The sequence below is a fragment of the Amblyomma mixtum genome, chromosome 2, assembly GCF_055824585.1.
Source record: "Amblyomma mixtum isolate Tamu chromosome 2, ASM5582458v1, whole genome shotgun sequence".
NCBI lineage: Eukaryota > Metazoa > Arthropoda > Arachnida > Ixodida > Ixodidae > Amblyomma > Amblyomma mixtum.
Window position 1 is genome coordinate 61,955,548 of NC_143013.1, and position 12,259 is coordinate 61,967,806.

Below are 12,259 nucleotides of genomic sequence, written 5' to 3' on the forward strand. Positions count from 1 at the left end.
ACTCAAGCTGCCTAACTTGTGCAAATTGGTTAAAGTTAACATTGCCAACGCCATAAAAGCACAGTTTAAATGGTTTGGTACACGCAAGTATTTTTTCAGCCGAACAAAGCAGCAGTGAATTGCTAGTGGCCTTGAATCTGGCATGTAATTATGTGCATTCCGCCCTTGAAAACAGTGATAAGAGTTTTGTCAAAAAAATTTAAATGTAGCGTTAAGTCTCCTGCCACATGTTACTGCCTATTTGCTGTGTGGCCAAATTGGCAGTTGTTTCAGCACGTACATATATATCCTTTCAACTGCAGGCATTTGCTGCATCTTCAAGCTGAAAGTCATCCTGTCTTTGTTCAGCTAGCACTTTCCTTGCAGAGTTGATGCTCGTATTGCACCTTACTTTAAAGCCTTACCTCTTTTGCATAGTCACCAGGTAAACAGACATTGATAAATCTTTGTATATGTGCTATCATGAGTGTACCGTGTCCTATGTTAGGTCTCTAGTTATATTTGGAAGTAACCAATGGCTCCATCAGTGAGGGCAAATTTTTATGGGCTCTTGATTCTGTTGCATATGTTGATAATTAAGAACAAAAATGTCTAACTTGGAATCATTGCTTAATGGCAACAGCTGTGCAATGACGCAGCTGCAATTAACACCAGCCGTTGGAGGTCCCACAGGGAGGTCTTGCATCCCACAAATGCGTCAGCTCCGCACGTAGGTCAACTCCCCCAATTTCTGATGGCCATTTTTGCAGAAAGTCGACACAGCGCAACTGTGATAAAACTTCAGTGCACTCTCTGTTTTTGTGCGTTAGAAAACTGCACGATGTCTATGCAGAAACTGCAGAAAATGCCAATTATGCCATTCAGCGTTTTTTGTGTGCCAGAAGTATTCTTCACTTCTAAATCATTTGAATCAAATTACGACATATTCACTTCGAATTGGCTTTGAGCCAAAAAACCACTATTTGCACAGGCCTAGAAATTTCATCTTCGTTTCGTCTCCTTCGGCTCAGCTGTATTTGTCTCAGTTGTGCACATAGTATGCAAACTAAGCACGTAGGTACCAAACAGGTCATTTGCAAGTATTCTTCAGTGTTTCCTGTGTTGCAATTCGTTTTTTTCTTTTCTCTTCCCAGAAAGTTTTTCTCGGAGCTGTACCCTGGTGAATAAAGATAGCATCACCCACGACATCACCCTGTTCACCTTTTCGCTGCCACCCGGCTCCTTCATGTGGGTGCCTATTGGACATCATGTGACCCTTGAGCACGATGTCAAAGGTCAGAGTCCCCCCGAATTCATGCCAGCTTCCTGCCTTCACTTCAGTTTTTGGGATGTCGTAGGACTGGTAATGATACAATGACATGGGAGGGCTGACTCTGCCAGAAGGCCATTATATTGAGCCAACCACCAGTCACGTGCACAGAGGCTTAGAACATTGTGAACCGACACATATGATGCACAATGCAGGCGTGGTTCCAGCTGCTGCTGGCATGTTGCCGCAATTTCCGTGAAGCATTGCTTAACTGCTGAAAGCGCAGATAGTAACCACATGAATTTGCAGGCTCCACTGTAAATTTGTGTAGAGAACAAAATTTTTGTGCAGCAAGATGCTGTAAGAAATAACGCGCTGCAAAGAGTTTAGTCTGAACGTATGCCTCACTGGTATGTTGAGATTAATTGTAACTTGGAACTTTACACCGCAAGCAATTTATGTTACACTTCACTTACGCTTGTCTGACTTAATCAAATGTCCCATACCCAGTGCAGTCCCTTTACATGATACAGGGGGTGATTTCAGATTTTAATTTTCTTCTCATTTCTCAATTTTATGGCTTTGCCTTTTTTCTTTCAAATTGTGAAGATGTTTTTGCTAATGGCCCACAAATCCCCTTTGCTTTTATCGTGATTCAGGAATGAAAATATCTCGGAGTTATACCCCTGTTATTCCTGCATTGAAGGCCGATGAAGATGTGAGTGATGGAAAGACGGTTCACCTGATGATCAAGATATATCCAGAAGGTGCCCTGACGCCAGTTTTGAAGACGCTTGAAATCGGTACGTCCACAGACTGGTATCTCCACTTGTGTGCACGCGCATTTTCAAATGGCGGTAGTGGAGAGGCCTTGATAACAGCTAGTAATACAAAAGGGTGCCATCCCTAAAGAAGTAGAACAGGTTGGAGATGTCATATACAGGGTCTGTTCTGAAAGTAGTAGGACTGGTTTTTTCCTGGGCGAACGGGCAAACGAAAGGTGGTCTGCGTGTGCAGGATAGTTGAAGGGGGATATTGGGAATGCTGGGGAAAATCGGCAGTCGGCTCTCAGCCGTAGAAGAGAGGAGGTCACTTGTACTGTGAACCCCTGTCGAAACGTCTCGTCACGCAGAATCGTCGAGCGTTTACTGGATCAGCGATACGCGATCAAATTTTGAGTAAATCTTGGTAAAACGGGCAAAGAGACTCACAAAATGATCAAGGAGGCCTACGGTGACGCTTCCATGGATAGATCAGGTGTCTTTGATAGGCACAAGCTTTTCCGAGAAGGTAAGCAAAGAGTGGAGGAAGACGACCGCTCCAGACGCCCTTCGACCAGCTAGACCAACGAAATGTGTAGCGAGTGAAACATTTACTTAACAGTGATCGTAGATGAGTATCAGAATGATTGCTGATGACTTGAGCATTCCTCAAACCCAAGTTTTTGGGATCGTGACCGAAAACTTATCCATGAGGAAAGCGTGCGCGAAGTTGGTGCCGGGAGTGTTGTCAGAGGAGGAAAAGGCCAACCGGTAGGATCTTCTTCATCATGTGAATGAGGACCCGGATTTTTTGCCCAGCACAAGGCGGCAACGCTGCCTCAGCCCCCCTACAGCCTCGACTTGGCCCCGCCAGACGTTTTTCTATTTCTGAGAATAAAATCGACGCTCGAGGGGAAACATCACGGATCGGTAGAGCTGGTTCAACAGGCCGTGATGAGGGAGCTAAACAGCATTCCGGTCCAGGCGTTCCTGGAGGCGTACGAATACTGTAAAACTCATTGGCAGCAGCGTGTAGGTGCGGAAGGGCGCTACCTTTAAAAATTGTAATCGTTTGTACTATTCTCTTGAATAAATTTTCTTTAAAAAAGTCAGTCCTACTACTTTCAGAACAGACCATGTATATTGTTGTCCTGGTAAAAAAAAAAGAAAAAAAGAAAGGTATAGAGATGCAGTGAGCTGTGAGCACTGCATCACTAGCTTTCAGCACTAGCTTGCTGATGGTCACCTAGTCCTCAATACAACACATCTGTGCCAAACCAGCACTCAGGTAAAATAAAAGAAGTAGTGAGGAAAATTACTTTATGCAAGTGCTGGCATCTTCAAAGCATCTAATGTGCCATGTAAGGAATTTTTCTCGTTTCCTCATCAGTATCATTAAAATTTTCTCGAGTTATGCAGACAGCACTTTCTGCATTGTGAAACATTCCTCATGGAATGTTTCCTGGCAATTAACATGGAGCAAATTTATTTTCATGAGAAGATTTTTTTCAAAGAGGTCTTATATGGCTGGATATTGAACTTGATATCTGCAAAGCAGCAGAACGACTTGAGCAACTCTTGAGTTACCACTGTGCATGCTCCCCATTTCATGTCACACAAGTTGATGAGTTCTGGCACATCCTGGGCCAGGAAATCATACTGGGTGCTCTTGCTAAAATGTTTGAATGCATTTCAGTAGATAACGCATCAGACACTCATAACTTCAGATCGAATTCTGCTGAGTTGCCGTCTTGAGTCATGTCATCAACTTCACCAGCCAGGCTGCGTCCACTGCCGAAGAGAGGCCATCCAGATATTGATCTTTACTTAGTCTTGTCCTGCGGCAGCGTAGCCGCCCTATCCCAGCAAATAAACTCTTATTCTCATCTCGCCCCTTGACTCTGCCGCCCTTGGCTATACTTCCCTTCCCTTAGCGTCCATTCGATTCTCCTAACAGACCTTTGGTTCTCTACCTTATTACATGACCCACCCATTTCCGTTTCTTCCTTTTCATTTCAGCCATGATGTCATAAACTTCGCTTTGTTCTCTAATCTATGCTGCTTGCTCCCTTTCTGTTTCGTTGCGTTGCGCCTGTTGCGATTTTTCTGCCTGTAGTTCGCTAGCTTCTGTTTCACTGTACACATCATTGACCTATCTTACACATTGTGGAAGCACAACATGGGTGATAAGGGTTATGGTAGGTAGCCCCCGTATCAGGCTTCTCTTCTCCTTCTGGCACAGGTGACAAGTTGGACATGAAGGACACGGAAGGGGACTTTGAGCTGGCAACCCTGCAGAGGTGTCGGAACCTGGTGCTCCTCGCTGCTGGAACGGGGTTCACACCGATGGTGCGACTGCTGCACTGGGCACTGTTTGTCTCTAATCAGATGTGAGTGTGCTTCTCATTTGTGCTCTGCTGAGTTGGGGACAGAGCACCAATACAACAAAAATTAGAGGGGACACTTTAGCTCCTCCTTAAGGCATGACGCGATAGCATAATTAATTCCTATATATGTAGAAGGTCACTCTCTACTTTACATCCATAGATCCCTGGGAGTCTTCGTGCCCCTCCTGGTGCAGTGGTTTAGCGCTTAAGCAATGCGCCACTGCCCTGCGATGGCAGCCCAGTAAAAAAAACCATTGAACCAATTTGATCTCCAATTGGTTCCAATTGGAAGAGCTCAGCTTCCAACTGGTTCCAATTGAAATGGTGTTCCAGATGGATGGTCGAAATAGACTATCCAATTGGACCAGTTGGGTTTCCAATTGGTGAGTCCAATTGGTCTCACCCATTGCATCCAATTGGTCTGCCCAACTGCACCCAATTTATCCAATGGATGTTTGCATAATTGACAAAAAAGGTAGAATTAATATGGTTCTTATAATAAGAGCTATCAGCAGCTTAACCTACTAAATTGTACTCATCGTCTACGCCACCACTGGAGCTAAAATTAAATTAAATAACTGCGCTCAGGGGCAAGCGCCACTAGCCCCAGCATGAGAGCCTCATAAATTGGGTATTTAAGTTGGAACAGAAGTGTGTTCTCTGAATGTACCTATTGAGCTGATATATGCTACTAGTGCCTGAATGTGGAGTGTTGCTTGTGTGATGTATGTGTGTCTGTTGGCTTTGATTTCCATAAAATCATGTTAATTTCAATTACATAGAAAAATGTTGATTGGCACTAGGCACAGCGTCTCTCTGCAGTCCTCATAAATCAGTTTTCCTTTTGCACATTACAATATGTTAAGTTGTAGAAAAAGTTATCCAAGATCGTAGAGCATATTATGCACAAACATTTAGCTACCTTTCTAAATGAACGCAACATATTTTGTGAATATTTTCTGGGTGAAATAACTGCCTGGCCTAATGGGTCCAATTGGCTAGTCCAGTTGGATACAGTTGGGTCCAATTGGTCGGGTGACTAAAAACACAACTGGAACCAATTGGTTCGAATTGGGAAATCTAATTGAAACCAGTGGGAATGTCCACTTGGTTCCAATAGTTTTTTTTTTTGACTGGGAGGTGCTCCCAGCGGTGGACCTTGTGTAGCCCAGGTTGCTCTTCTCGATTGATCAATAATTAATTTATACGCCACTTGCCACGGTGGGCAGGTTGTGATGATGCCACAAGGTCACGTGACCTAGGTGGGCCACCTGCTTCCTAGGTTGCTCTCTGGGGACCACCTGCCAAATTCATGCTTGTGATTTTTCGCTCGCAACGCTGACACTAGCAATGGGGTCTTTAACACTATCGAATTAATGGTGCCATAATTACCCGATTCTAATAGAGCCCCGATTCGAACTTGCGCTCAATTCCCATGATTGCAAAAGCAAAAAACGAAAAATGGGTGCGAAATTGAAAGTGCGTATGTCTCCATTTTTGTGTTAGCCCTAGTCACTCTTGAGCAGTTCTTTATCACCTTTTACACACCACAGTTATTTCGTCCTCCGTGCCGTCTAATGCATTGGAAATGCTGCATTTCTTCAACACACACAAAATCATGGCAGTTGGGATGGTGTCCTCACTGTGGAGCACTTTTGTGACCGTGATCTTTCATGAGCTCGTTCATGTGGACATTAAGTGGCTGCGACATGGATGTCATGTCCGGGTATCACAACCAGGTCGGTACGGCTCACAGTGGGCTGTCTTTAACATGCTGATGAAGATGTTACATAAACTTGTTGATCACAAGCATCGTGCAAAGTTTTAGGCCAGCAACAGGCCATTTTCGACACGCGTTGTCTGTCCAGTCAGCCATTAAATCCGTGTCAGTCTAATCCTTCTCGTTGCCTCCTATGATAGCAATGCATGGAAGGCTTACTGCTTTTGGAAGTGCCTTTCATTGAGGTGTAAAAATGAAGGAGACTTGTGGCCACCTACTTTGCTACACAACATGAGTACCTTTCTCATCTTCTCATTTCTCGATAATGTGTGCACTTGTTTGGCCCCCTTTGCTTTAGTCATGGTGTCAATGGGCATGTCGGAGTGAATCAGAGTCTGATCGGCAGTGCTGATCTGCATAAGTTGGCAGTCATATACTGGTGCCATTGGTATACATTGTAGCACTGGAATGCTACAAGATTTTCTTCAAAGGCTTCTGGAAGCTTCTTGCATAAGGCTTCCCTCAAAATGCACAGGGTTATTTGGCAGTGTTTGAAGAAGCACTGGCAAACTTGGTATGCCCATTGCAGCAGTGATGGGCCTTGGGGCTCTGACAAAATCAAACTCAGCTTGGCAGATCATGCATGTTGCTATGGAACAACCAGCAAAACATACTAACCTCTGTTCAAAGCAATCAGCATAGCTCAAATTTTGCGCCATTGATCAAGAAATGCTGCTCCAAATTCATCTGTAAAAATCGCTATCAAATAATTCTCAGAATGATGCACTGACTCTTCTATTATGCAGTGTAAGCAACGTAAACTTTAATGTGTTCAGTTACAGTAAAAGCTCACTAAATAAATATCCAATAGAGCTAAAAACCGCTATGAATGTACCAAGATGACCGTTTTATTTGAACGCTGCAGAAGCAGCCCTCGTTTTGGTGGAATAGTTTTTCCGAAACAGTGCACGTAAGCTGGCAAGTTGAACAAATGTATTGTTTTATGCAGTAGATTTTTTGCTCACTCTACTCATACCACTGGTTATTACTACTAACAGTGCAAACCAGCGAATTGAAAATACATTTGTCTTTCTATTGAGCTAAAACTTCTTTTTCTGTGCTGAACGGGAGGACTCCGGTCTCACAATCATTATGAAAAGTGGCCAGTGGCCGTGCAAGCATGGAGCTCCTGCCTACCTGTTAAACTGTTGTAATTAAGAGCCTGATTACAATCAGAGGTTTATAGCTGGCCATTAGAAGCAGCCATGTCAGTGCATAGAATTTTGAAAAAGTGTTTACCCTCGGTGCTGTGGCCCAACAAATTTAGGCCATCTCACTTGCCATTAAAGAAACCACATGGCTGTGGAATGCACACACCATCACCTGCCATTGTATAACTTATATACTTAGATAATGAACTCACTTCTTTCCCGAAAAGCCTCTGAAAATTGATACCAGTAGACATAGGCGTATACCGGTAGACGGTAGAAAATATATATACCGGTAGACATTGCAGTATGCTTTCCACAGCCACACGGTTTTCAAGTGGTGCTCAAGATGGCTAAAGTTGTTGAACGAAAGCTGTAAGGCTAGTTTCGTTTTAAGATTCTAAAACCATATATGGCTATGTAGTACTAATGACCAGCTACTAATCTCTCATTGCAACCAGGCTCCTAATTACAACAGTTGAACAGTTAACCAGCTTACTCGTTAACACGACCTGCCAGTTTTTGTGAGCTCCATATGCCGCAAAAGCTATCTTTGTACCTAAAAAAATTCTGTTTAAAACTTTGTGGTGGGTTTCACAGAAGCTCTCACTATACAGTATGGTCCATAATTTATAACCGCTCTTCTTTTCTTATCTTCAGGAATGTTAAGCTGATGACTTTTAACAAGACAGTGAGAGACATCATTTGGAAGGATGAGCTTGACCAACTGCAAGAGGACCACAGCCGGTGAGTTGCTTTTGCATCCATCCATGATTCGAATGAGCCGGGATTTTACCGCCAACACTGACAAACATGTTTGGTCTCTTGCCATGCTTTGCGCCGCAATGCCTAAATTTGAGCTTATTCATTTTTTTTAAAGTTCAGGCATTGTCCTTATTGACGAACTTTATAGAATCCACTTGCACCAGCACACAACCCATTCGGCTACAAGTTTATGGCGATCATTCTTATTTTGAATGATTTTTTCCTTTTCAAGCTATGGAATGAATTATCGGTTCAGTTTAGTTCGTGGACACACTGGAATCGTGTTCGATCCCGGCTGCGGCGGCTGAATTTCGATGCAGGCGAAATTCTAGAGGCCCGTGTACTGTGCGATGTCAGTGCACGTTAAAGAACCCCAGGTGGTCGAAATTTCCGTAGCCCTTCACCACGGCGTCCCTCATAGCCTGAGTCGCTTTGGGACGTTAAACCCCAATAAACCAATAAAAACACTGCAATCGTGGTTCAGGCATTGTCCTTATTGACGAACTTTATAGAATCCACTTGCACCAGCACACAGCCCATTCTGCTACAAGTCTATAACCATCATTCTTATTTTGAATGCTTTTTTCCTTTTCAAGCTGTGGAATGAATTAGTTCAGTTTAGTTCGTGGACACACTATTCTAGTGTCCCCCTTTAAACCAAACCTCAGGTTGTTTGAATGAATTTTGTAGGCCTTGGTCTTCAGCAGTGCTAAACTGCGGGGGAGTGTCTTTTTGGTGTGAACACTTCGCGCTCCCGCCTGCAGGCTGCACGTGGAGCACGTCCTGTCCGAGCCCGATGACTCATGGGAAGGTGCTCGAGGTCGAGTGCGCAGTGAACTGGTCGAGCCCCTGCTGCCCGAAGACTTCCAGCAGTGTGAAGAAGAGAAGTCCCTGCTAGTGTGCGCGTGCGGTCCGCTGCCGTTCACCAAGGCCGCGCTCAAGTGCCTGGAAGACCTGCAGTGCCCCGCTAGTGCCGTGCATGCCTTCCTCGGTTGACCGAGGACGGGAAGCGCCAGCGAAGAGGATTAGGGAAGAAAGGAACTTGGCCAACCTGCTTACGTGTACTTGTTCATGTGCCATTGCCGGGTTTTAAGATTCTCACCTTTTTAAACGGGTTGCAATGTGTCACCACAAAGGCTGTTGCTGCAAGAGCTTCGAAAGGCAGGTGTCGTCCGTTGACATGTGTAACCGTGAAAGGAGATGCTAAGCCTTATGGTCTGCTTGAATACTAGGAAGAAAATGCTTTAACTGCTTGCTGGATTTATAATACCTCTGCGCATCATACCTAGTTAAAGTTTTAAATATTTTATGGTATTCTGTTAATTGATTGGGCAGATGACGAGACCATGAATATAGCAGGTATGCACTAAAAGAAATTTCTTTTAGGCGCCTTTTCTTAATTTTTTTTTATGCTTAATCACTGGGTTTACTGCAGGCAAGACAGTTAATAAATTAAAATTCAAGCTATTCTTGTCATTAGTATGGAACCTGTTTTAGTCAAGTCGATCGTTATTTCACCTCTGTTTTAAGGCGAATGCCTTTAATGGCTCATACTGTCGTCCGTTAAGAAAGCATGTCACATGTGTTTAACTCAGGAACTAAAAATGATAGAAGAAAACCAATGGTTTCTTCAGATAAGGGAGGAAAAAATTAACCTGGAAGCCAAGTTTCATGACTGTAGATTAATTAGTTAATTAATTACAAGCAAAAATGTCGAAATTGTGTTGAAATAGCGCGGCCGTCGATATACCCACGGGAACAATGTGACGTCAGATCCATCGGAAGTCGTCACGGCATAGTGAAATTGTCACAGAATGGTCTTAAGAACGTCAGATTTGTGTCAAACTAGATGTAAAAAAGCGGGATTAACACTTAAGTTCACCGAAAGATGTATAATTTGGGAATCAGTATAGCCACGGTAACGGTGTGATGTCACATCCACCGGAAGTGGTCACGGCATACTGTCCTCAGCTTTCGCCTCACAGCACTTTAGTTGCCAAAGTGTCCTCGCAATTTTTTTTTAGTGTCTGTAATCAAGAGTTGTTCCGTCTCATGATCTGAAAAGATGGCTTCTCATTACAGTGCTTCAGTATCGTACGTTCTGTACAAGTGATGATAAATATAGCTTTCATATTCAGTGGAGGGAGTACTCAGAATTGGAAAGTCTTGCATTTTGGTTGGCGGAATCTTTTGCTTGGATGCAAAAATGTGAGCACGAGATGGAATATACAACCAAAAGTCGGCGCACTTCAGTGTAACATACTCGTTTTTATTGAGTCTGTTCCAGCTGAACTATGATTTCCAGGGTTTCGCAGAGTGACCAAAAGGAAGTTTATGTGGGCATTAGGGAAGTGCATTTCCATCGTAGAAGCTGGATCGTAAATGATTACCTCGGAAGGCAGTTGTTATCTCTTTGTACCTCAGTTGTACGTGTAGCATTGTACATATTGGTGTACATATCACATCTTAGCGTGAAGGCCACGTTGTTGGGCAGTTTGCTGTTTAGCTAAACGGTATTTTTATAGCATTCACTTGAGTGTCGGATTTTATAAAAAAAAAAAATGCATTCCTTCCCTGCGAATCGGTTTGAATGGGCGATTCCTGTGCAATTTTGCACCCTTCATGAAGCACTGCTGTTTGTTTTGTCATGCATTCGCAGTGAAAAGAATCGAGTTGCTGGATGATGTAACAACTCTTGGGCTGCAGCATTTCGAACTAATTCTAGAAAATTCAGTAATTTGAGCTGACTCTGTTATCAAAGGTAACAAACTTAAATTTCCCCTGAGTGGTTGGCTTCACTGCTGGGCAGTTATGTAAAATGGTGAACGGGTACGTCTGACTCACAACTAACCGAAATTGACTGGTTCATGCCTCGTGTGTATGTGTCAGCTCCATATCAGATGAACTCTGCCTAGTAATATGAATCGTTTTGAAAATTTTACCTGTTTGAGCGTATGCTTTTGTGTCCTCTTGCATTCCTTGCAGTTGGCATCACATTTGGACGCCAGTGCTTGTTCCAGACTGAATGCCTTGTCCAATTCCTGCTCCATGTCATAAGGTTGTAAAGCAAGAAAAAAAAAATGTGCTGCACTACTTCATAGCTCCTAACAAATTTATTTTCTACTTTGCTGAGCCAACCTGCTGATTAAAGTCTTGGGAATGTCTGATGCGAACTGTTGAACCGCTTTCAAAAATATATTTGAGAGTCTATTGGTTTGTTTTGTTTCCCATGTGTCTTACTGCGTAGCTGATGTTCCACTTAAGCGATGAGAGGGCCACATACCACTTGTATTTGTAAACTGCAATTTCTTTTTCACTCGTTACATTGCTCAGGTGCCCTAACTGCCAAATATTGGCACATGATTAGCTAAGTTGACCACATTGCATAGAATAACACCTTGTACTGTTTCAAGTATTTTTTTGTGTCCTTGGTGTCATCTGCCACAGAATATATCACTCTTGGCCCACCACAATTGACAGAGGACGAGAAAAAAAGAGGGATGTGTAATAACTAGGGGTGTGCAAATAGTACTTTTTCCAAACCAAATCGAATAAATATAGCTTAGCTAAAAAAAAGTCTGCCTCTCCCGTAACCGAGAGTAGAGTAAGCATGAAATGTTTACGGACATAACACATTGGTTGTAGATAGTACTAGTCAAAATCTTGAAATGGGTCTAGTGTTCACCACACCACACCACACTCTTCTTGTTGCATCGAAGCGATCGCCTGCAATAGTGCGGGCTTAGGTAGGCAGCCACGAACTGTGGCGACCTTGTCGCTTTCGGGAGCGGCCGCATAATCATGTCGTTGTCGGCAGCGGCGAGCAGTCTTCTGCTGTGGCGTATCACTCGCAAAGCGATCGCTTTCCGCAAGACGCTTCCTACCTCTCCCTTCATCAGGCTCCATTGCTCGGCTTAAGCAGCTGTGACGGTGGCGGCATTGAAATGCAGGACGATGCAGAAGCGTACGCGGACACAACGAGACGCAGGCCTGACAAGAATGTATATGCAGCACGTTCTAATGCGATCGTGTATACATCTGCCTGCCAAAGGGGCAAACGTCATGAGCTGAAGGCTCAGCGGCCGGTCTTTTACATGCGCGAGTGTGGGACAGTAGCGCCATCTTTGGGGGCGGCGCGGAAGCTCGGCCCTCTGTCTTGGAGAGTCTCG

At 43.9% G+C, this 12,259-nt stretch overlaps 1 protein-coding gene across 5 annotated transcripts in view; it reads left to right on the plus strand.

Annotated features, from left to right (window-relative positions):
- The window catches only part of LOC149359519 (cytochrome b5 reductase 4), a 171,739-nt gene extending 160,433 nt beyond the window's left edge, over window positions 1-11,306 (plus strand). For all 5 annotated transcript variants that reach the window (XM_089571724.1, XM_089571727.1, XM_089571723.1 and 2 more), the window contains 5 exons: window positions 1,134-1,274; window positions 1,909-2,052; window positions 4,253-4,400; window positions 7,986-8,072; window positions 8,855-11,306. In XM_089571724.1, coding sequence (XP_089427850.1) covers window positions 1,134-1,274; window positions 1,909-2,052; window positions 4,253-4,400; window positions 7,986-8,072; window positions 8,855-9,086 — 752 coding nt within the window. In that variant the 3' untranslated portion in view covers window positions 9,087-11,306. The remainder of the gene's footprint in view (window positions 1-1,133; window positions 1,275-1,908; window positions 2,053-4,252; window positions 4,401-7,985; window positions 8,073-8,854) is intronic.
- The last annotated feature ends 953 nt before the right edge of the window (window positions 11,307-12,259 follow it).